Source organism: Macaca fascicularis, chromosome 16 (genome assembly GCF_037993035.2).
Source record: "Macaca fascicularis isolate 582-1 chromosome 16, T2T-MFA8v1.1".
Lineage (NCBI taxonomy): Eukaryota > Metazoa > Chordata > Mammalia > Primates > Cercopithecidae > Macaca > Macaca fascicularis.
Window position 1 is genome coordinate 57,844,561 of NC_088390.1, and position 24,916 is coordinate 57,869,476.

Consider the following 24,916-nt stretch of genomic DNA (forward strand, 5'->3'; position numbering starts at 1 on the left):
GTTGCACAACTCCCTACTGCTCACCTCTCATTGGCCAGAACTTAGTTTCATGGCCACAACTAGCTGCAAGGAGGGCTATTAAGTCCAGTCTCTGGCTGGGCCACCATGTATCCTACAAAAGCTTAAGGATGGGCTTTCCATTACTTTTTTTTTTTTGAAATGGAGTCTCACACTGTCACCCAGGCTGGAGTGCAATGGCGCAATCTCTGGTTACTGCAACCTCCGCCTCCTGGGTTCAAGTGATTCTCCCACCTCAGCCTCCCGAGTAGCTGGGATTACAGGCATGTGCCACCACACTTGGCTAATTTTTGTGTTTTTAGTAGAGATGGGGGTTTCACCATGTTGGCCAGACTGGTCTCGAACTCCTGACCTCAGGTGATCCGCCTGCCTTGGCCTCCCAAAGAGCTTGGATTACAGGCATGAGCCACCATACCCAGCCTTTTTTTTTTTTTCAAAGACAAGGTCTCTCTCTGTTGCCCAGGCTGGAGTGTAATGGCATAATCATAGTTTACTGCAGCCTCAAACTCCTGACCTCAAGTGATCCTCCTGCCTTGGCCTCCCAAAGTGCTGGGATTACAGGCGTGAGCCACCTCGCCAGCCAGTGCATCATTAAGTGACTTTCTCAAAGTCTCACAGCCAGTTGATGGTGAAGACAGGATTCCTGCTCAGGAAGGAAACTCATAAATGAAGCAGGAGTTGTTAGGGAGGTAGGAGAGCCAGAGGTATTCTGGAAGCTCTCCTGGCTCCTTTCAGCATGCTGTGCTCCCTTGTCTCACCCCTGCTCCCACCTGAAAGTTCCCCACCCACCCTGGCCTCATCAACTCAGCACTAATGTCTTCAGCTGAGACCATGTGAGAGGCAGGTGCTGTGTCTCAGTGTCTGTGGTCCTGGTCCTCGATATGCCTGATTCTCCCTCCACGGAGATTCTGAATGGCTGGGTCAGGTCTCCCTCTGTTTGGCACAGAGTTCTGGCCAGAGCATCACATCCTGTTTTGTTTGGTTTGGTGTTCTTTTTTTTTTTTTTTTTTTTTTTTGAGATGGAGTCTCGCTCTGTCGCCCAGGCTAGAGTGCAGTGGCCGGATCTCAGCTCACTGCAAGCTCCGCCTCCCGGGTTCACGCCATTCTCCTGCCTCAGCCTCCCAAGTAGCTGGGACTACAGGCGCCCGCCACCTCGCCCGGCTAGTTTTTTGTATTTTTTAGTAGAGATGGGGTTTCACTGTGTTAGCCAGGATGGTCTCGATCTCCTGATCTCGTGATCCACCCGTCTCGGCCTCCCAAAGTGCTGGGATTACAGGCTTGAGCCACCGCGCCCGGCCTGGTTTGGTGTTCTTGAGGAGTTTATTTGGGCAGACCCAGGGTGAGAGGGCCCTGCACCTGTAAGATGTCGGGCCTCTTGGTGGTGACACGTGGCTTGTTGCTGGCCATAGAGGACCCAGTGGGGCAGCAGGACTCAACCTTGGAGTCATGGAGCTGCGTGACTGCTGGCCGGTTGCGCTTGCTGGCTCTGGTCTCCTCCACCTTCATGATCTGGATCAAGTGGGCCCAGATGTGATGCTGGGTGCCCACGTCTTGGTCTGCAGAAAACAGGAGAGGGCAGGGTGACTGTAATCACTGGGATCTGGGCATTTGGCAAACCTCCTGTCAAGTACCTGGCACATTCTGTCAGGCACATCAATTGCCTGGGAGCCCCCACTTGGGATTAACTGGGGGACTGGGTGACCACGAGTGGTGTAGAACCTCCAAAGTCACTTTGAGGGGCACAACCACAGCCCCTCAAAGGTGACAAGATCTTCCTGTTTGTTCCTCTGTTTAAACCACTGCTGCAAGAAAAAGAGTGTTGAGTTTAAGTGCGACATGTCCTACTTTTGTTTTTTGTTTGTTTTATATATTTTATTTTTTGATTTTGATTTTTTATTTTTTAAGACAGAGTCTCACTCTGTCGCCCAGGCTGGAGTGCAATGGCATACGATCTCGGCTCACTGCAACCTCCACCTCCCAGGTTCAAGCGATTCTCCTGCCTCAGCATCCTGAGTAGCTGGTATTACAGGTGCCCACCACCACACCTGGCTATTTTTTTTATTTTTATTAGAAATGGGGTTTTGTCTTGTTGGCCAGGCTGGTCTCAAACTCCTGATCTCAGGTGATCCGCCCACCTCAGCCTCCCAAAGTGCTGGCATAAGCCACTGCACCCAGCTTTGTTTAATTTTTGAGATGGGTCTCTCTCTCTCTCACCCAGGCTGGAGTGCAGTGGTGCAGTCATGGCTCACTGCAGCCTTGACATCCTGGGTTCAGGTGGTCTTCACACCTCAGCCTCCCAAGTAGCTGGGACTACAGGCTCATGCCACCATGCCCTGCTGCTAATGTTTGTTTGTTTGTTTGTTTTTTGGTAAAGATGCAGTCTCTATGTTACCCAGGCTGGTCTTGAATTCCTGGCCTCAAGTCATCCTCCTGCCTTGGCCACCTAAAGTGCTGGGATTACAGGCATGAGCCATTGGGCATGGCCTGTTTTCTGTTTTTTTTTTTTAAGAGACAGAGTCTCACTATGTTGCCCAGGTTGGAGAGCAACGGCTATTCACAGGTGTGATCACAGCTCACTGCAGTCTCAAACTCCTGGCCTCAAGCGGTCCTTCCATCTCAGCCTCCCAAGTAGCTGGGACTACAGGCGATCACCACCACACCTGGCTCACTTCCTGTTTTTTGAGTGGGAGTTTCACTATCTGGCCCCACCTGCCTCTCTAGCTGGGTCTTGACTGTTCAGTGCTATGCATGCTCCAGCTTTGCCACACCTCTCACTGGCCCTCAACAAACCTGCATTTCTACACTGCCATTCCTTCTGCCCCGAATGCCTTTCCTCCCCAGCACTGTATGGCAAACTCCTACACATCCTTCAAGGCCCATCTTGAATGCCACCTTCCCTGTGATGACTTCCCCTATTGCCCCAGACTTATTTCCTTGTCTTCAGTGCTCCCATAGAACTTGGTGCACACCTACTCCAGTAGTCATTGCACAGAACAGTAATCATTTGTTATACATGGTGACCTCCTGGAGAATGGGGATGTGTGCTGTTTCTCTTTGTATTTGTCTTTTGTTCCCAGAACAGGTAAGTACGTGGTGCCGGGTATAGGTAGGTACTCGCTCAATAAGTGTGAATGAGTGAAGGAGGGGTGGGGTTGATCTGAGCCTGGAAGAGGGAGCGCCCTAGCTGCACTTTCCTGGAGCAATCTCTAGAGGGCAGTCTCACACCATGCTTGTCTTCTCTAGCCTTTTCCCGAGTTGCTTTTTTTCTACCATAGGCAGCTCAGATATATATGGGTGGGTGGATGGATGGATGGACAGATGGACGAACGAACGGATGGATGGATGGGTGGATGAATAGATAGGGTGGGCATGATTCACATGGGCTCTGGAGTTGACAAACTCTGGGACCAGGGAATCTAACCAAGTCAACCTAGGCACTGGAGGCACTGCTGGCCCATCCCTTAGACACAGTGGCTTAGGGGCTAGGCTTATTATTGAAACCTGGAAAAAAGTTATTGTTTTCCAAAAAAAAAAAAAGTTGCAAAATGGCATTGGATAAATATTGAAATAAATGGCTACAAAACAAAATCTCAACCAATTGCAACTCAACTCAGTTTGCATATATAGTTTATGTATAAACTACATTTCAGGCGGGGCGTGGTGGCTCACGCCTGTAATCCCAGCACTTTGGGAGGCTGAGGCAGGCAGATCACCAGAGGTCAGGAGTTCGAGACCAGACTGACCAACATGGAGAAACCCCATCTCTTTTTTTTTTTTTTTTTTTTGAGACGGAGTCTCGCTCTGTCGCCCAGGCTGGAGTGCAGTGGCCGGATCTCAGCTCACTGCAAGCTCCACCTCCCGGGTTCACGCCATTCTCCTGCCTCAGCCTCCCGAGTAGCTGGGACTACAGGCGCCCGCCACCGCGCCCGGCTAGTTTTTTGTATTTTTTAGTAGAGACGGGGTTTCACCGTGTTAGCCAGGATGGTCTCAATCTCCTGACCTCATGATCCGCCCGTCTCGGCCTCCCAAAGTGCTGGAATTACAGGCTTGAGCCACCGCGCCCGGCCGAGAAACCCCATCTCTAATAAAAATACAAAAATTAGCCAGGTGTGGTGGTGCATGCTTATAATCCCAGCTACTCGGAAGGCTGAGGCAGGAGAATCGCTTGAACCCGGGAGGCAGAGGTGAGCCGAGATTGCACCACTGCACTCCAGCCTGGGCGACAAGAGAGAAACTCCATCTCAAAAAAAAAAACAAAAAACAAAAAACAAAAAACCCTTCTGTGGGATGTGAATGCATTTTAATATTTTTGACATGATGTGGGCACTCCTAAGTGTCAAGGGCCCTTGACTTATTGAAAAGGCCCTGCAAGGACCAAGCGGAATGGAACCCAAGACTCCCCACCAGGGGGCTCAGGACTCTGCTCATTATAAGTCCCTGCTCTGAGTCGGAGACTGCAGGTCCAGTCCCTCTTCCTACTGAGGGCTCTGGAGCCAAACCCGCGAAGATAACATTCAGTAACACAGGCTGCCCTCAACCATAGTCTTTCCTAATCTCAAGGTAAGATGGGAGAGGGTGGTGGTATTTCGTTTACTTAAGCTCCTACATGGGGGAGATACTGAATAGGAAGAGGCTGTGTCTCCTGGGACTGCTGGCTCGGGAGTGGAATAGACAAGAGACAAGAACAGAACCAAGTGTCGTGTACGCATGCCTGTAGTCCCGGCTACTCAGGAGACTGAGGTGGGAGGATCACTTAAGCCCGGGAGATTGAGGCTGCAGTGAGCCGAGATTGTACCACTGTACTCCAGCCTAGGTGACAGAATGAGACCCTGTCTCCAGAAAAAAAAAAAAGTCAAGATTCAAGGACATCTGATGTTTAACCTAGTGCTCTTAATCACTACATCATAATCATACCCTCTTTCAGAGTGACCTGCCCAATTTCACAAAGCTGTTAATCAGGTGGCAGGGCAGAACGCTTATTGAGTGCTTACAATCAGCATTTGTCAGGCGCTGTTCTAAATGCTCTACCCATTTTAACTCATCTAGCTGAAGCAGGGACTATAATTGTCAATGCCATTTTACACATGGGGAAACCAAAGCCAAGAGCGGTTGAGTGATTTGTCTAAAGTTGCCACCAGACAGTCTAGTTCCAGAGTCTGGGCTCTTCACCATGATGACCTACTAGCCTGTCTACTTTATGGAGGGACAAGGTTTGGGGCTGTCAAAACTCAGGGTCAAAAATGACAGGACAAATAGAATAGAGGATGGGCAGGAGGGATGCAGGGGTGTGTGAGGTATGTGAAAGAGGTGGAACATGAAGGAGAACCCAGCCACAGAGGTTCACAGATATTCTCTGCTGTTTCCTCAGTAGGAACTCAATGCTGAGTTCCTATCAAAACTACTGACAGCATATCTCCCCAAATATCATTTCCTTAAAAGGCATTTTGTCAGTGTCTTTTTTTTAAGAAATGGGGTCTCACTCTGTTGCCCGGGCTGGAATGCAGTGGTGTGATCTCGGCTCACTGCAACCTCAGCCTCCCAGGTTCAAGCGATTCTCCTGCCTCAGATTCCTGAGTAGCTGAGATTACAAGCACCTGCCACCATGTCCAGATAATTATTGTATTTTTTTTTTTTTTTTTTTTTGAGATGGAGTCTTGCTCTGTCACCCAGGCTGGAGCACAGTGGCGCCATCTCGGCTCACTGCAAGCTCTGCCTCCCGGGTTCACACCATTCTCCCGCCTCAGCCTCCCGAGTAGCTGGGACTACAGGCGCCCACCACAACGCCCGGCTAATTTTTTGTATTTTTAGTAGAGATGGGGTTTCACCGTGTTAGCCAGGATGGTCTCCCATCTCCTGACCTCGTGATCCGCCCTCCTCGGTCTCCCAAAGTGTTGGGATTACAGACGTGAGCCACTGCGCCCCGCCTAATTATTGTATTTTTAATAGAGCTGGGATTTCACCATGTTGGCCAGACTGGCCTCGAACTCCTGACCTCAAGAGATCTGCCCACCTTGGCCTCCCAAAGTGCTGGGATTACAGGCCGTGCTCAGGCTGTCAAAGTGTCTTACTTAGCAAATACAGCTGCTTTGCAAACGGGTTCCTTTTTCCCTTGTGACTAGGGTCACTGTTCTGCCAGAATGGCTAGCCAGTCCTCCAGATAGGGTTAGGAGCCACTTTGTTGAGAAGGATATGAGCAAGATGGCTGTGCAGGGGGAATGACTGGTGTGGACTTCATCAGAGATTGAATTAAGTGGTGGAAAGGGAATGTTCCATGGCTTTGGTCCCTAATATAAATCTATTCAGGGTCGTGGCATTGGCCCTAGGTTTCCTGACTCAACTGGAAATCATAAGGACAGGTTTACGGAGGTAGAATGATTCCATTTGGAGAAAGGAGAACTAGAAAGAGACACAGAGCATCTGTAATTAAGTGCAAGAGCTCTGAAGTTGTTCTGCCTGAATTCAAATCCCAACTCCGTAGGCAGGGCATGGTGGCTCACACCTGTAATCCCAGCACTTTGGGAGGCTGAGGCTGGCAGATCGCTTGAGCCGAGAAGTTCGAGACCAGCCTGGACAACATGGTGAAACCCTGTCTCTACAAAAAATACAAAAATTCTGGTGGAGCGTGGTGGCTCACGTCTGTAATCCCAGCACTTTGCGAGGCCAAAGTGGGTGAGACCAGCCTGGCCAACATGGTGAAACCCCGACTCTGTCTCAAAAAAAAAAAACAAAACCAAAAAACACAAAAATTTGCTGGCCATGGTGGTGCACACCTGTAGTCTCAGCTACTCAGGAGGTTGAGGTGGGAAGATTGCTTTAGCCCAGAAAGTAGAGGCTACAGTGAGTTGACATCATGCCACTGCACTCCAGCCTGGGCAACAAAGCAGGACTGTCTCAAAAAAAAAAAAAAAAAAAGTCCCAACTCTGTAACTGTATGACCGTGAGTGATTTACTCAACCTCTCTCCGTGGCCCATCTGCGAAATGGGTTTATTAATACCTTTGTTAATTATCACATATTAATGATTAATGTTTTGTTGTGGGGGTTAAAATGATCAAATACGAAGTGCTTAACACAGTGCTTACCATATAAGCACTCAATGCCTACTATTTTTTTTTTTTTTTTTTTTTGAGACGGAGTCTGGCTTTGTCACCCAGGCTGGAGTGCAGTGGTGCGATCTCGGCTCACTGCAACCTCCGCCTCCCAGGTTTACACCATTCTCCTGCCTCAGCCTCCTGAGTAGCTGGGACTACAGGTGCCTGCCATCATGCCCGGCTAATTTTTATATTTTTAGTAGAGACGGGGTTTCACCGTGTTAGCCAGGATGGTCTCGATCTCCTGACTCCCAAAGTGCTGGGATTACAGGCGTGAGCCACCGCACCTGGCCTATGTTTTTTTTTTTTTTTTTGAGATGGAGTTTTGTTCTTGTCACCCAGGCTGTAGTGCAGTGAGTGGTGCGATCTTGGCTCACTGCAACCTCCGCCTCCAGGGCTCAAGCGATTCTCCTGCCTCAGCCTCCTGAGTAGCTGGGATTACAGGGGCGTGCCACCATGCCCGGCTAATTTGTTTTTTTTTTTTTTTTTTTTTTTTTTTTTGAGACGGAGTCTTGCTCTGTCGCCCAGGCTGGAGTGCAGTGGCCGGATCTCAGCTCACTGCAAGCTCCGCCTCCAGGGTTTACGCCATTCTCCTGCCTCAGCCTCCTGAGTAGCTGGGACTACAGGCGCCCGCCACCTCGCCCGGCTAGTTTTTTGTATTTTTTAGTAGAGACGGGGTTTCACCGTGTTAGCCAGGATGGTCTCGATCTCCTGACCTAGTGATCCACCTGTCTCGGCCTCCCAAAGTGCTGGGATTACAGGCTTGAGCCACCGCGCCCAGCCTAATTTTGTATTTTTAGTAGAGACAGGGTTTTACCAGGTTGGCCAGGCTGGTCTCAAACTCTTGACCTCAGGTGATCCACCCGTGTCGGCCTCCCAAAGTGCTGGGATTACAGGCTTGAGCCACCGCGCCCAGCCTAATTTTGTATTTTTAGTAGAGACAGGGTTTTACCAGGTTGGCCAGGCTGGTCTCAAACTCTTGACCTCAGGTGATCCGCCCGTGTCGGCCTCCCAAAGTGCTGGGATTACAGGCATAAGCCACTGCGCCTGGCCCAATGCCTACTATTTTATCCAAATTAAAAGGAGATGTTACACTTAAAATTTTGTTAAGAAGGTAGATCTCATATTGTGTTCTTACCACAATGAAAACAAAGTTATGACAGAAAAGTAGGTAGTCAGCAGAAAAAAAAAAAAAAAACAAAGTTAACTCAGAAAAAAATAAAAGATTATATACGGCAGATGCAGAACACAACAAAAATAATCCTGTTGTTCAGTATGTGTTAACAGGGACTGAAGCTGGCTACAGGAAGAATTTCCCAGCAACAAAGAATGGGAAGCCCTGAGCAAACTGTAAAAGCTCCTCCTCAGTTTCTTCCCAAGAGAAGTTTTCATCTCAGGGGTGGTCATTTCTGGAGACAGGGGCCTGCAGGAGACGCCCTGGTAACAGGCAGGTCTGTTTGGCTTCCTGAATCCATGACAGTTGATAAACAAGGCCCCTTCAGATGCTCTGTTGGGTATTGCCTGGGGTGTGTAACCAGGAGATGGAGTGCCTGCATTTCCAAGATCATTTATAGCTGTTTCCTGTACCCGAGTAAATTTTTCATTTTAAAGATGCCTCCTGGCCCGACCCAAATTTCGGCTTAACATTAGCAGTTGCTTCTCTTTGGCTGAGCAGATGTACGGCAAAAACTCTCAGAGTGAAAGAGCGAAGGAGGGTGGGGCTGGGTGAGGCGGCAGGGATGGGTTCCAGGAAATGGGAGGTGGGACTGGTTCATCACCAGGGCCTCTCTGGTAAACTGGAAGGCCGGGCTGGCTACTGGCAAAGAAAGAGTTACTGAGCATCAGCTGAAGGGATGGCAAGCAGTGAGGGAGGCTCTGGCCCAGCAATTCTTATCTTCAGGAAAGTTTAAGAGTCATTGTCACTTGCAGGGAATTTCCTGGACTATGAACTTTATTGCGGAGAGGACAGAATGGCTGGGTGGGAGGAAGTTAGCCTCAGGTTCCACACCCACCGCTCCCATTCCCCCACAGCTGGGTTTGCTGTTTCTCCAAACAGTTTAGTGTTAACAACATAAACCCTGGTCCAACCTGGCCTCCTGCAGCTGTGTGGCCTTCAAGTCTTTATCCTTGCTAAGCCTTGGCTCCCTCATCTACAAATGGGTTTAATAACAGCACTTGCTTATAGTAAATGCCCAATATATGTTGGGTTTGAATAATGAGGAGGAAGCTGGGGCCAGAGATTTGCACTGAGGAGAATGAACAGAAATCTGTCCCTATTCTTCTTCTTCTATTATTTATTTATTTTTTTAGACGAGCCTTGCTCTGTAGCCCAGGCTGGAGTGCAGTGGTGCAATCTCAGTTCACTGTAACCTCCACTTCCCAGGTTCAAGTGATTCTTGTGCCCCAGCCTCCCAAGTAGCTGGGATTACAGGCACCCACGACCACGCCCAGCTAATTTTTGTATTTTTAGTAGAAATGGGATTTCACCGTGTTGGTCAGGCTGGTCTCAAACCCTTGACCTCAGGTGATCTGCCCACCTCGGCCTCCCAAAGTGCTGAGATTACAGGCATGAGCCACCGCGCCCGGTCTGTCCCTGTTCTTGGATGCTGATTAGAGGAACAAGACAGGCATGCATCAAAATAAATGCACTTGGTTGCCTCATCTAACCAACGGTGCAAAAGCACCAATCTTGAAAACAATTTCTAATTACACCTTGTAGTATATTTTGGGTTCTTGTTTATTTGTTTGGAGATGCAGTCTTGCTCTGTCACCCAGGCTGGAGTGTACTGGCGTGATCTCGGCTCACTGCAAACTCTGCCTCCTGGTTCAAGCAATTCTCCTGCCTCAGCCTCCTGAGTAGCTGGGATTACAGGCGCACACCACCACGCCCGGCTAATTTTTTGTATTTTAGTACAGATGGGGTTTCACCCTGTTGCCCAGGCTGGTCTCGAACTTCTGAGCTCAGGCAATCCGCCTGCCTTAGCCTCCCAAAGTGCTAGGATTACAGGCATGAGCCACTGCGCCTGGCCCCTTGTAGTACATTTTGTCTTCCCAGTCTATTTTGAGATGTTGTTCAAGTAAATGTGTGTCCCCAGGGCTCCAGCAGGCTCACAGCAGGAAGCAGCAGTCAGGAAGTGCAAGGTGGCAAGCAGGACACCGGGTCGGAACGTGTTCTGGACCCACTGGCAGGTGAGGTTTGCTGAATTCCACACAACAGCAGCTACCACATCCTTCTGTGTTCTGGAGCTGGGGAAGCTTCCAGACAGAGGGGGCTTCTCCCTGAAATTTGAGGGAGATTATTGGCTCAGGCAAAGGTGAGAGGGTTTAAAGAGGAGAAAAAGAGAAGCACCGAGCAGCCTCAAGCTGGAGAAAGCCCTGGGGACCTTGTAGAGCTCCTCTTCTGGGGACAAAGACCATGAGGGGTCATAGGTGGCAGAGCAGAGCACAACATCCCAGGGAACAGATGTTGAAGATGGATTAGACCCTGACAACGGATGTGAAATATTGACCCAGTGAAAAGTGCCTGGTGTTTGCACAGAGGCCAAATCGGTGCAGCAGCTTCCATGGGAGGAGGGGCCGGAAAGTGCCCAGGTCCGGAGGTCACTCTCCACACTCCCACACACTCTCCCAGGGGCCACAAGTCAGTCTCCAGCTCAGGGAGGATTTAAAGGAGGATGCCTGTGTTGGAAATCAAGGCAGGCATTCACGGGCATGCACCCACACATGCACACATAGCCTTTTTTCTTTACTTGAAGGCTCACCTAGTTCTGTTTGTGTTTAAAAAAAAAAAGAAAAAAGAAAAAGAACGCTCACCTAGGCCAGGCATGGTGGCTCACACCTGTAATTCCAGCACCATGGGAAACTGAGGCAGGAGGATCACTTGAGGCCAGTTCAAGCCCAGCTTGGGCCACATAGCAAGACCCTGTCTCTACAAAATTTAAAAAAAAAAAATTAGCCAGGTATCGTGGCATGTGCCTGCAGTCCCAGCTACTCAGGAGGCTGACGGAGGAGGACTGCTTGAGCCCAGGAGGTTAAGGCTGCAGTGAGCCCTGATCATACCACTCCTGCCTGGGTGAGACAGAGTGAGATGTCTCAAAACCCGCCCCCCAAAAAATCACAAGCTCACCTATACATAGAAACAACTAGATGTACTGGGTCATGGTGGTATACGCCTACAGTCCCAGCTACTCTGAGGCTGAGGTGGGAGGATCACTTGAGCCCAGGAGGTGAGGCTTGCAGTGAAGTATCGTGTCACTGCACTCTAGCCTGGATGACAGAGCATAGACCCTGACTCAAAACGATGTTTTTAAAAATGGATGGGAATGCTAATAATTGTGTTTGGTTGATGTAACTATACTTAAGTTTTGTACTTTATGCATTTTAAATGTTCTCTAATGAGAATACATTTTTTTAAAGAGAGAAAAAAGGTTATCTGCCTGTCAACGTTAAGTTCCTAAAATGAAAGGTTTCTTTCCAGTCCTACCCTACTAGTATTTGACACTATTGAACCCATTTTCTGAAACTATTTTCTTGCTTGGCTTTCAGGCTGCCCATTTTCTCCTGGTTTTTCTTCCCTTCATGGATGGCTTCTGGTACCCTGCCTGACTCGTAAAGTTAGCATTATTCAGGCTCTGTCCTCAGCCTGCCCTATCTTTTCTCTCCAGATTAGCTCGTCCACTCCCTTGGTTTCAGCTATGCCACTCATGTCAGGAATAACCTGCAGCTCCAACCCAGTTCTTTGCTGAAACATTTATCCCATTGCCTACTGAGTATCCCCACAAGACCCTCAAATTCAGTGAAAACTTGAACGTCCCTCCCTGAAGGCTGCTGTTCCTTCTGTGTGTTCTATCTTGACTGGCTGGGTCAGAATCCTAGTAATCATTTATCTGCGCCTACCTTTCTGTAGTGGGTTGAATGGTGCCCTCCCACCCAAAAAGAGATGTCCACACATGCCACCAAGCCTGGCTTTTTCTTTTTTTGTAGATAGGGGTCTTGCCATGTTGCACAGACTTATCATACCCTTTATATAGTGAACAAGTATTGCCTTATATGACAAAAGGTGATTAAGTTAAGGATCTTGAAAAGACTTATCCTGGATTAGCCAACTGGGCCCTAAATCCAATGACATATGTCCTTATAAAAGGGCACACAGAGCGCACACACTGAGGAGAGGCGGTGGCACAGGGAGGAGGCACTGTGGCCATGGAAGCAGGTTTTGGAGTGATGCCACAAGTCAAGGGACACCAACAACCACTGAAATAATGGACTGTCCCCTACAGCTTCGCGATGGAGCCTTGTCTCTCACTATGCCCCACTAGAACACATACCCTCACCTCACACATGGTTGCAATTCCCTCATTTCAACATGCTCTTTGAAGCTCTTCCTTAAAAAAAAAAAAAATTCAGCTTTTGAGATAATTATAGATTCACATGCGGTTTAAGGCTGGGTGCAGTGCTGGGAGGCTTGCAACCTGGGATTCTGAGCCACTCCTACATCCTCGTAACACAATCCTTCCCCACCTTCACCCTACCCCTTGTTAGCACAAATAAGCTTGTTAATGTAGCTCAACTAGGTTGTGTTTTCTTTCAGGACAGAAACTAGTTTCTTTTCATGTTCTAGTATTTTTGCTTAAAAGTCCTTTGCATTCTGGTACTGCTTCTCCTTCTGTCTTTGCAGAGAACCTCAGAATACATTCCGCGTGTCTGTCTGCCATCTCTGTCCCTCTGCCTCTTCCAAAGCACACTTCTTGAACATCCTTAACTTGAGCTTTCAAAACACCTTTAATTAACACTGAGGTCCCACAGCTGCCAAATCCTTAATTTGCAGGATGACTTCCCTTATCTTTTAAGTATCCTGAGGGCTGCCAGTTAGCTCAGCTGATCAGAGTGTAGTGCTGGAAGTATCTTTACACTGCCTTTCTGGGTGGTTTTCTCCTTTCCCCATCTGACTGGGAGAGCCCTGAAACCGAAGACTTTCTCCCCCAGCAGTTTCCGAGCTCCCAGGGGCAGAGACTTGGTTAATCTTGTAGATCCCTCAGGGGAAGAACTTTTTACTTTATAAATCCTGGTCTGATACTAGCTCTGCACACTGTGGGTGCTCAATAAATGTTGATTGACTGAGTAAACAATGAACGTAGTCCCCTGGAGTGTCATATTCCTCCTTTCCACAGGGAGAAAGTAATAACATTAGGCAGAGCAGGCTGGATCTCTTAATGTGATTACCTGGGATTTGTGGGCCAGTGACTCTGTCCCCCAACTTTATTGGGTACATCCATCTCGACAGAATAGATATTACCAAACAGAGACCACTAATGCTGTTGGCCAAATGATGGGCTATCACTAATTCCCTTGACCCTATTAATCTTGATTCTATCGCACTGAAGCTGCTGCGTCCAGTCCAAGATAGGGGGAGAACACAGCACAGCTGTGGTAGTGATTGTACTGACATCAGCGTAATCTATCCAAGTTCAACAGTGTTTAACTTGCTCTGGGTTTGTATTTGAGACATCCTTCATGTCTCAAATGATAATTTGAGATCTAATTCACAATGCATAAAATGCATCCATTTAGAGTATGTAACTCGGCTGGGTGCGGTGGCTCATGACTGTAATCCCAGCACTTTGGGAGGCTGAGGCAGGGGGATCACTTGAGGTCAGGAGCTCGAGACCAGCCTGGCCAACATGGTGAAACCCGTCTCTACTATAATACAAAAACTAGCTGGGTGTGGTGGCACACACCTGTAACCCCAGCTACTCAGGAGGCTGAGGCAGAAGAATCACTTGAACCCGGGAGGTGGAGGTTGCAGTGAGCCCAGATCATGCCACAGCACTCCAGTCTGGGTAACAGAGTGAGACTTCATTTAAAAAAAAAAAAAAAGGTATGTAACTTGATGGTTTTTAGTATATTTGGTGGTGTAACCATCTCCACAATCAAGTTTAGAACGTTTTCTTTACCCTCCCAAAAGAAACTCCATACCTATTAGCAGTCAGTCTCCATTTCCCCCAACCCCCAGCCCTAGGAAACCAACCTATTTTGTTACTACAAATTTGCCTATTCTGGACATTTCAAATAAATGGAATCACACAATAATGTGGTCTTTTGTGACTGGCTTTTTTCACTTGGTATAGTTTCAAGGCTCATCCATATTGCAACATATATGACTACTTCCTGTTTATTGACAAATAATATCCCGTTGTATGGATATACCATATTTTATTTATCCATTCATCAGCTGATAGACATTTGGGTTATTTCTACTTTTAGCAAGTTATTTTTGCATGTTTCAGCTTATTCATCCATAAAAATGACTTAACAGCTGCCTTGTCTTGGAGGATTATGAGAGGCACACAGGGAATATGTGAAATACATTCTAAACTATAAAGTGGTACAAGAATGTAAAGATACTTTATTACTTTAATTTTTTCAGAGATAGGGTATCAACTCTGTGGTCCAAGCTGGAGTGCAATGGTGCAATCATGGCTCACTGCAGCCTCAACCTCCTGTGCTCAAGGGATCCTCTTGCCTCAGCCTCCCCTGTAGCTGAGGCTACAGGTACATGCCACCATACCTGGCTTTTTTTTTTTTTTTTTTGGAGAGACGAGGTCTTGCTATGTTGACCAGGCTGGTCTCCAACTGCTGGCCTCAAACAATACCAGCATAGGGTATTATAGGTGTGAGCCATCACACTGGCCTAAAGACTTTTTTTTTTGAGATGGAGTCTCACTTTATCATCCAGACTGGAGTACTGTGGCGCGATCTCAGCTCACTGCAACCTCAGCCTCACAAGTAGCTGGGATTACAGGCAGGCATGCCCACCACACCCAGCTTTTTTTTTTTTTTTCTTGAGACAGTCTTGCTCTGTCGCCCAGGCTGGATTGCAGTGGCACGATCTCGGCTCAATGCAACCTCTGCCTCCTGGGTTCAAGTGCTTCTCCTGCCTCAGCCTCCTGAGTAACTCAGACTACAGGCACCCACCACCACGCCCGGCTAATTTTTGTATTTTTTTTTTTTCAGTGGAGACGGGGTTTCACCATATTGGCTAGGCTGGTCTCAAACTCCTGACCTTGTGACCTGCCCGCCTCGGCCTCCCAAAGTGTTGGGATTACAGACGTGAGCCACCACACCTGGCTAATTTTTTGTATTTTTGGTAGAGATGGGGTTTCACCATGTTGGCCAGGTTGGTCTTGAACTCCTGAGTTCAGCTGATCTGCCCACCTCGGCCTCCCAAAGTGATGGGACTACAGATGTGAGCCACCACGCCTGGCCCTAAAGACTTTCTTTTTTTTTAAGGTGAAGTCCTGCTCTGTCACCCAGGCTGGAGTGCAGTGGTGTGATCTTGGCTCACTGTAACCTCCACCACCCGGGTTCAAGTGATTCTCCTGCCTCAGTCTCCCGAGTAGCTGGGATTACAGGAGCCCGCCACCACACCCAGCTAATTTTTGAATTTTTAGTAAAGATGGGGTTTCACCAGGTTGGCCAGGCTGGTCTTGAACTCCTGATCTCGTGATACGCCTGCCTTAGGCTCCCAAAGTGCTGGGATTACAGGCATGAGCCACCGCAACCGGCCAAGACTTTTTTTTTTTTTTTTTTTTTTGAGATGGAGTCTCACTGTGTCTCCCAGGCTGGAGTGCAGTGGTATAATCTTGGCTCACTGCAAGCTCCGCCTCCCGGGTTCATGCCATTCTCCTGCCTCAGCCTCCTGAGTAGCTGGGAATACAGGCGCCTGCCACCAAGCCCCACTAATTTTTTGTATTTTTAGTAGAGACAGGGTTTCACTATGTTAGCCAGGATGGTCTCAATCTCCTGACCTCGTGATCCGCCCGCCTGGGCCTCCCAAAGTGCTGGGATTACAGGTGTGAGCAACTGTGCCCGGCTAAGACTTTTTAATATTTATATGAGAGCAGCTAAGGAAAGCACTGGGGCCAGTGTAACTTCACTGAGCTTATGCCCTATTGTTGGTTAACTCAGGGCAATCAGTTGAATATCTCTTTGGGTCTTGTCTCTATGTGGAGTCCATTTTGCTTTTTTCCTAGGTAATGGACTGCATCCACATTTTATCCACATTTGTTCGTAGGAGACCAGGTTAGAGTATGCTTACTTCAGTGTAAGCTACTGCCACCGTAGAAAATCAAATCACAGGAGAATGATATTTGAACATCAAGGCAGTCATATTTCATCCAAATTTTTAGCAAGACCAGGGAAAAGGGCTGAAGCTATAGGTGTTAAGGCCTAGGTTTCCCAAATATCTTGCCAACTCTCCTTTTCTCGATTTTTTTTTTTTGTTTTGAGACAGAGTCTTGCTCTGTTGCTCAGGCTGGAGTGCAGTGGTGCGATCTTAGCTCACTGCAACCTCTGCCTCCCGGATTCAAGCAATTCTCTGCCTCAGCCTCCCAAGTAGCTGGGATTACAGGTGCCCGCCACCACACCTGGCTAATTTTTTGTATTTTTAGTAGAGACAGGGTTTCACCATCTTGGCCAGGCTGGTCTTGAACTCCTGACCTTGTGATCCACCTGCTTCGGCCTCACAGAGTGCTGGGATTACAGATGTGAGCCACCGTGCCCAGCCTCCTTTTTTAATTTTAAGTTAGCTTTCTTTCACACTCACGTGTGCCAGGGTGACTTTCTTCGCCCTTCACTGCCCATCCAGTAAGCATGCTAAGGTAATGCAAAAACATTTTAATATTAGACCAAGAAAAAAGAAATTAGGAAGGAAAACCTGTTGCCATAACAAGTACAAAGATTCAAAAATTCAACTCAGATATATACCATTTGCTCCCATAACTTCCTATTTTTTGCAGGTATATAGCTGTAAGCTATATAATGTGTGGGTGAGAGAGGGATGGAGGAAGGCCAGGGTGGGCAGTGGGTTATATAAGAACTACTGTTGGCTGGGTGCAGTAGCTCACACCTGTAATCCCAGCACTTTGGGAGGCCGAGGCGGGTATATCACGAGGTCAGCAGATCGAGACCATCCTGGCTAACGCGGTAAAACCCCATCTCTACTAAAAATACAAAAAATTAGCCGGGCGCGGTGGCAGGCGCCTGTAGTCCCAGCTATTCAGGAGGCTGAGGCAGGAGGATGCCGTGAACCCGGGAGGTGCAGCTTGCAGTGAGCAGAGATTGAGCCACTGCACTCTAGCCTGGGAAACGGAGGGAAACTCTGTCTCAAAAAAAAAAAATTTAAAAAAAAGAACTATCGTTTACTACTAGTGGCTGCCTAGAGCATAATTTCCCCGTTCAAAGCCTTGGTAAGAGCAGCTGGGGAACAGTGGTTAAAAATGCTTTGTTTTACACCCAGCAAAAAGGGTCATTAACACCTCAACTGTTTTTGTTTTGTTTTGTTTTTGTTTTTGTTTGTTTTTACCAAGCCCTGTGGAAGGGCTCCTGCTGCTGTTGACAATCATGGTAACCCTCGGGGTAGCAGGGGTAAAGGGGTGGATAATTCACCACAAAATGGTATTCACTGATTTGGATTATGTGCACCACTGTTCCTCTCCATTCATGTGCTTAATTAAGAGCTGACTAGTACAAAATAAATGAAACTGCAATTCTTCACTAGAACTATCTGGGGAGCAACAGAAATTCTGCAGGGAGGGTATGTGCCAGAAAAACTCCTTTATTACCATCTCCCTATTATATATTTCTATTCTAGGGTTAGTGTTAATGTCAGGTCTCATTCTTAAGGCAGCAAAAGGCCTGGAGAAGTAGTATAAGTTTCATCTTCATTTTATCAAGGATGAAATCAAAGCAAGGAGCTGTGACTAGGACAATACAGTTAGTCTAGGGCATAACTCCCAACCATGTTGGGGAAAGCCCAGTAGGAACACAGGGCTATAGTTGGCTCAACCCTTATTCATGACAACGTGTTTCACATCATTCAAAAGTTTTTGTACAAGTCTCTGTAGTGACCAGCTGATACTTCCTGGGAGTTATTTCCATTTGTTCAGTCCTTGAGGGGACAGAAAATGGAATTATTGCTTTCTTATAGTTCAATTAGGCAAATGTGGATAGAGGGTATTGAACTTAGTTCACAAAGGGTGCCAAAATCCACACTGCTCCTTTAAAAAAAAATGCATGAAAAGTTACAGCAAGAAGTCAGGGCCTCAGGCTGGGCATGTGGCTCACGCTTGTAATCTCAGCATTTTGAAGGGCTGAAGTGGACGGACCACATGAGGCCAGGAGTTTGAGACCAGCCTGGCCAACATAGTGAAACCCTGTCTCCACTAAAAATACAAAAATTAGCTGGGCATGGTGGCACACACCTGTAATCCCAGTTACTTGGGAAGCTAAGGCATGAGAATCGCTTGAACCTGGGAGGTGGAGGCTGTAGTGAGCTAACTGCGCCACTGCACTCCAGCCTGGGTGACAGAGCGAGACTCTGTTTCAAAAAAAAAAAAAGAAGCCAGGGCCTTGGATTTCACAAATTAATGTTTCATCACCTCCTTCCCCACCTCAAGATAACTGCCAGGACACTAGGACACTCTTTTTTGTTTAATACTTAAGAAAGGTGAAGAGAAATCATTCGTGGGGTCTGTCCTTCCCATAGTCCTTTTGATCACAGTTTTCCCATGAGCTTCAAAATAAAAGACTATAAACTGAAGGTTTACTTTAAATTACCTAAGTCCCTGAAATAGAAGAGTAATTTATTTTTAGTATTAAAGAGATTAACAAGTTGTCTCATTATTCTGACTTATCCATATTCAAAACTCACCTATTCAGAAAACTGCAAATCCAGAGTTGCTAACAATCCGTATTTAACCATTAAGAAAGGATTTACAACAATACAAGCTATGTACATAGGAAATATCAGAGAGTAGAAAGTGCTAACCAGAGGTACCCAGAAAAGCTTCCTGTGACTGAAATAATACTTTCTGTCTAAGTAAGATGAGTAAGGCATCTTTTCTGAGTAAGATGCTTCTTTGGGGGCTGAGAAATTAACATGAGAAACCTTTGGTATCCAAACTAGACTTCTGAGCTCTTTGCCATGGCATTTTTGGCTAGTCTAACGCAATCATTTGGAGAAAGCAACACCGAGGATGAGGTGGAAGAATTCTCAACCTCGGACCAATCTCTGGCCCCAGGGTTAGGACTGAGAACAAATACACTCAAGGGCTGACTTTGAATGGCAGTGGGACAACTAGGAAAACCAATCACTTAGTATCAAGTCAGGCCTGTTGTGAATACCCAGGTTGGCTCCATCCCAGGGCCCTTGTACTGAGACCCTCGGAAGAATGATAGGTGAGAGGATGATACAGCTAGAGTTATGTGACTTAAAGGTAGCAACCCACAAGGATGGCAGCAGAAGTCCTTAACAGTGACCTTCAGATCAGTGACACAACTCCACTGTTAGTGGCAGCAGGGCTGAGTAAATCCCTAATAATTTCGGGTTAGGCAGGATCTAGACTCATATAACTCATGGCAGAAGCTACAGGTTCTACTCTATAAAATCTCTGTATACATCCAGGAGGTTGGGACACTCAGAGAGAGTGGCAGAACACATGGTCTTCAAAGATCTGCTTCTCTGTAGCTGGGAAGATCTTGTCACAAATTGGACAATTCAAACAAAGGGCTTGCATCTGCTGTTGCTCCAAGGTGTGATCACAAATATCATCTGCTTTGCAGATAGGGCATTTCTTGATGGAGAGCTGGGAGGAAGAGTAAAGAGGTCAGTACAAATGTAAGCTATATGTGGCACAGATGTGGCCATCCTGTCTTCCACTATATCCTCAGTGCCTAGCATAATGACTGGCACATGGTTAGGCGCTCAAGAAATAGTGAATGAATGAAGAGAATGCACATTTGGAGATACTTACCAGGCTTCATCTAACCCCAGAATTGAAAGGGCCTAATATTGCTGAGTAGCCAAAGCAGCTTCTAGCCTAGAAGCGGCACTGGACAGAACTTGTTTGGCTAGCTGCCTGGTTCAGATCTCCTCCCTACTTATGCTACCAAACAGCTTAAAGGTATAGATCCTAAGCAAAATGCTGATGGATGAACTGTGCTTTCTTCTCCCTTCCACAACAGGCTGGCTCAGCCTTGGGCCCAGAACAAACGGATCCAGCTGACTTCCGGAGTTATCAAAATGAACCTGTCTCCCTATGGTTCTCCCATGAACTGGAAAAGGAAGGGAAATTTTCAGGGGCTTTGTGGGAGTATTCTCATGAATCAAATACTTACCTGGCTGGGGGAAGAACTTTCTTGGATACCTGAGAAGAATCAAAAAGATCTCATTCAATGAGAAAACACCACCCTAGCTTCTTCTCATATGTACTGCTGATAGAGGGGATCTAGGTCAATGATAAGGTGAAAAGAAAACATAAATAATGAAATCTTTTTTTTTTTTTTTTTTTTGAGACAGAGTCTCGCTCTGTCCCCCAGGCTGGAGTGCAGTGGCGTGATTTCGGCTCACTGCAGCCTCTGCCTCCTGGGTTCAAGCAATTCTCCTGCCTCAGCCTCCTGAGTAGCTGGGATTACAGGTGCCCACCACCATGCCTGGCTAATTTTTGGTAGTTTTAGTAGAGACAAGGTTTCTCCATGTTGGTCAGGCTGGTCTCCAACTCCTGATCTCAAGTGATCCGCCTGCCTCGGCCTCCCAAAGTGCTGGGATTACAGGAGTGAGTCACCACGCCCAGCCTGAATTTGTATTTTTTTCTTTTTTTCTTTTTTTTTTTTTTTTTTGAGACGGAATTTTGCTCTGTCATCCAGGCTGGAGTGCAGTGGCGCGATCTCAGCTCACTGCAAGCTTCGTCTCCTGAGTTCACACCATTCTCCTGTCTCAGCTTCCCAAGTAGCTGGGACTACAGGCGCCTGCCACCACGACTGGCTAATTTTTTGTTTATCTATTTTTAGTAGAGATGGGGTTTCACAATGTTAGCCAGGATGGTCTCGATCTCCTGACCTCGTGATCTGCCTGTCTTGGCCTCCCAAAGTGCTGGGATTACAGGCGTGAACCACTGTGCCCGGCTGAAATTGTATTTTCATTAGCTGTGCGTGTGTATATTATATATATATACACACACACACACATACACACAGGCTTTATATATATATATGTGTATATATATGTTATACAGTCAGAAAAACAATAAAGCTATTTTCAGAGTAGGGAAAATGAGATTTTAATAAAAATAGTAACAATTTAAGGACAATCTGAGAATAGATTTTAAGACTGTATCCACAGACAGGTACAATGGCTCACACTTAAAATCCCAGCACTTTGGGAGGCTGAGGTGGGTGGATTGCTTGAGCTCAGGAGTTCGAAATCGGCCTGGGCAACATGGCAAAACCCCAACTCTACACAAAATACAAAAATTAGCTGGGCGTGGTAGCTGGCGCCTGTAGTCTCTGCTACTTGGTAGGCTGAGGTGAGAGGATCGGTTGAGCCCGGGAGGTGGAGGTTGCAGTGAGCTGAGAGGATCTGTTGAGCCCAGGAGGCGGAGGTTGCAGTGAGCCAAGTCCACTACTACGCCCAGCTAATTTTTGTATTTTTAGTACAGACAGGGTTTCACTACGGTAGCCATGCTTGTCTTGAACTCCTGACCTCAGGTGATCTGCCCGCCTTGGCCTCCCACAGTGCTGGGATTACAGGCATGAGCCACTGCGCATGGCTACAAACTTAATTTTAAAGAAAAAATAAATTTGTTACCTGTTATAAACATCTGGTTGTAACTCTAAAGATAATGCTGCTGCTTTAAAATGCCACAAAAAGCAAATGAGATCTCATATTGCTTTTGGAGACAAATGAGAAAAGCTCCCTGTTTGGCAAGGACATGTTACCCTAAGTCCTTTTCACCCCCATTTCCTGTCCTACCACCGAGGAATCTCTGCGGAGCATGTTTCTGCTGTCCTTGGTCAGCCATCAGGGTGGCTGCTGTATCCACTAGTTCCTGGGCGGCATAACTTGCCTCTCTTGCTACCATTTCAAAACCTTAATTAGCTTCCTCAGCTTTGTATGTGTATATCTTCTACATAAAGACATTTCTCTGATTTACACATTTGGAATATAGCCACGGGACTCAATTTGTGTCTGCTGCCTCTAGGCGAGTGATCTGATTTGTGTCTTCTGGATTCAGATTTATTTCTCAATTAACACTTCTCGCCTGGCAATCTTTCCATTGGGTCCTCAGCTTCTGCCCAGCAAGTCTTAACAATGAGACTGGTCTTAATGAGCACCTCAGAAACAAAAATTTAGTAGGGGAAAGGGATGCAGGCAGGGTCCTTCCAGTTGGAATGGGAAAGTTGTCTTACCAGAATACGGGTTTCCATAGACAAGTCCTGGATTTTGTCCTGCGCCTCCTTCATCTGAAGTAGGTACTTGATACGGCAAAGAATTAAAATCCAGACCCATGTAACTGAGCAATCTGCTGTTCTCCCTCTTCAAAAGCTAAGGATAGAGGATGTATAGACATGTTGAAAGACAATACCAAGAATGGCTACCAGGAACTGGCTAGGAGATGTCCCTCCCAGGTAGTTCTCAATTAGCAATGTGGCACTGGAGAAACTCAATAATCGACAATCCATAATTCTTCAGAAGGGAAGGCAGCAGTTTCAATATTCCAAAGATCTAAGTTCTTTATACCTGAATTTATTTATTTATTTTGAGTCAGAGTCTTGCTCTGTCTCCTAGGCCAGAGTGCAGTGGCACCATCTTGGCTCACTGCAACCTCTGTCTCCCAGGTTCAAGTTATTCTTATGCCTCAGCCTCCCAAGTAGGTGGGATTACAGGCACCCACCACCACGCCTAGCTAATTTCTGTATTTTTAGTAGAGATGGGGGTTTCACCATGTTCTCCAGGCTGGTCTCGAACTCCTGACCTCAAGTGATCCGCCTGCCTTGGCCTCCCAAAGTATCAGGATTACAGGTGTGAGCCACTGTGCCCAGCCTATACCTGAATTTAAATATATTTACTACATTTTGTTTATATTAATACAAAAAAGAATTTTAAATCTCTAAATACATGCCAACTAAAGGGAGGAACAAATGTGTGAATATATGAAAGTGGCAGGAGCTATATTAATACTGCAACTATTCTGATAGATATATCAACATTGAAACTATTGTGTATTATTATTATTGTTGTTAAATTTGTTTTTTTTAGAGACAGGGTCTTGCGCTGTCACCCAGGCTGGAGTGCAGGGTGCGATCATAGCTCACTGCAGCCTTGAACTCATAGGCTCAAGCAACCCTCGCACCTCAGCCTCCTTAGTAGCTGGGACTACAGGTGCATGACACCATGCCCGGCTGACTTTTTAACTTTTTGTAGAGATTATAGACTCTTGCTTTGTTGCCCAAGCCGGTTTCAAACTCCTGGCTTCAAGTGATCGTCCTGCCTTGGCCTCCCAGTGTTGTGTATTATTGAGAGCAGCATATTTTTTCAATTTCCTTCCTAGAATAATTTCTTACATAATGTAAATATTCACGTGAAATAATTTTTCCTTCTTCATGTCTTATCCCATTCAAATGGATATACCAACACAGAGAATGAGTAAGAAGGCAGGGTGGGAGGGAGGTAAGGAAAAAGAAGAAAATTACTAAAAGTGGCACAGACAGCATTTAAAATTCTTAGGAAAAGGGAAATAAGCAAATTTCCCTTATCGTCTTAAGAGGGTTTTACTACGGTTCTTAACAAAGCTTCCAAATACCAAATCTTTCCCTTCGTTTTGCAAACTGTGTGTGCACCTGCCCCCAACAATCAATCAACTAACCTAGAAAAAAGGGATTTCAAACTCAAGGTATATATTAAGAGAATAGGAATAGGCCGAACACAGTGGCTTATGCCTGCAATCCCATCACTTTGGGAGGCTAAGGCAGGCGGATCGCTTGAGCCCAGGAGTTCGAGACTAGCCTGGGCAACATGGTGAAACCCCCTCTCTACTAAAAACACAAAAATTAGCTGGGCATGGTAGTGCGCACCTGCAATCCTAGCTACTTGGGAGGCTGAAGCACAAGAATCGCTTGAATCTGGGAGGCGGAGGTTGCAGTGAGCCAAGATGGCACCACTGCACTCCAGCCTGGATGACAGAGTGAGACTCTGTCTAAAAAACAGACAGACAAACAAACAAAAAAAACAAAACAAAACAAATAAATAGAGAATGGGAATAACAAGACTAGAAAGAGAACCCAAAAAGCCTTCTGCAATTATGAAACACATTGGCATAAATGATATAATCAAAAGTAGAAATTGAGCAAGAATTATTGTTTAGTAGGTATGAAGTTTCAATGTTGCAAGATGGAAAAGTTCTGGGGATCTGTTGCATAGCACTGTGATGCACTTAACTCTACTGAACTGTACACTTTTACATTATTAAGATGGTAAATTCTATGCTTTTTTTTTTTTTTTTTGAGACGGAGTCTCGCTCTGTCACCCAGGCTGGAGTGCAGTGGCACGATCTCAGCTCACTGCAAGCTCCGCCTCCAAGGTTCATGCCTTTCTCCTGCCTCAGCCTCCTGAGTAGCTGGGACTACAAGCGCCCGCCACCACACCTGCTAATTTTTTTTTTTTGTATTTTTAGTACAGATGGGGTTTCACCGTATTAGCCATGATGGTCTCAATCTCCTGACCTCGTCATCTGCCCGCCTCAGCCTCCCAAAGTGCTGGGACTACAGGCGTGAGCCACCGCACCCGGCCACATTGTGTGTTTTAACCACAATTTTAAAAAGAAAAAAATAGTAAAAATGATCACTAGGAGGCATAGGCCAGAAGAATTATAGAGGGTAAAGATCAGGAGGCAGAGGTTGTAGTAAGTCATGATTACGCCACTGCACTCCAGCCTGGGCAAAAGAGTGAGACTCTGTCTCAGAAAAAAAGAT

The 24,916-nt window shown here is 46.7% G+C and overlaps 2 protein-coding genes and 1 non-coding gene across 6 annotated transcripts in view; all 3 read right to left on the reverse strand.

The window, feature by feature from the left end:
- Positions 1–1,328: 1,328 nt before the first annotated feature.
- On the reverse strand, positions 1,329–18,178 carry LOC107127806 (uncharacterized). Its single transcript, XM_065531375.2, has 3 exons — positions 16,713–18,178; positions 10,922–11,036; positions 1,329–1,574 (listed from the first exon to the last, which is right to left on the reverse strand). Exons 1-3 carry the CDS (start codon positions 16,780–16,782, stop codon positions 1,463–1,465), a joined length of 297 nt encoding a protein of 98 aa, XP_065387447.1. The 5' UTR covers positions 16,783–18,178; the 3' UTR covers positions 1,329–1,462.
- Positions 1,727–1,854, reverse strand: LOC123569611 (small nucleolar RNA SNORA68). Its single transcript, XR_006693426.2, has one exon. It is a non-coding gene; the product is annotated as a small nucleolar RNA SNORA68 (small nucleolar RNA).
- A 531-nt stretch (positions 18,179–18,709) lies between the features above and the next one.
- The window catches only part of CALCOCO2 (calcium binding and coiled-coil domain 2), a 33,365-nt gene continuing 27,158 nt past the window's right edge, over positions 18,710–24,916 (reverse strand). For all 4 annotated transcript variants that reach the window (XR_012425702.1, XR_012425701.1, XM_045374952.2 and 1 more), the window contains 3 exons: positions 22,355–22,490; positions 20,285–20,313; positions 18,710–19,752 (listed from right to left, as the gene is read on the reverse strand). Coding sequence is in view for 2 of the 4 variants with exons in the window: in XM_045374952.2 (XP_045230887.1) it covers positions 19,585–19,752; positions 20,285–20,313; positions 22,355–22,490 (333 nt within the window). In the remaining 2 variants the exon portion in view is untranslated. The remainder of the gene's footprint in view (positions 19,753–20,284; positions 20,314–22,354; positions 22,491–24,916) is intronic.

What these genes read in the sequence shown, in the direction of transcription:
- LOC107127806 (XM_065531375.2), bottom strand. Translation starts at nt 16,782, where the DNA reads ATGTTTTTGCATTACCTTAGCATGCTTACTGGATGGGCAGTGAAGGGC. An exon ending in AGAAAGTCACCCTGGCACAC is followed by an intron (nt 11,037 to 16,712) that starts GTGAGTGTGAAA and finishes TAAATTTTGTAG; the next exon opens with AGACAGGGTCTTGCTATGTG. An exon ending in AGCCACCATGCCTGGCCTAG is followed by an intron (nt 1,575 to 10,921) that starts GTGAGCGTTCTT and finishes TGTTTTCTGCAG; the next exon opens with ACCAAGACGTGGGCACCCAG.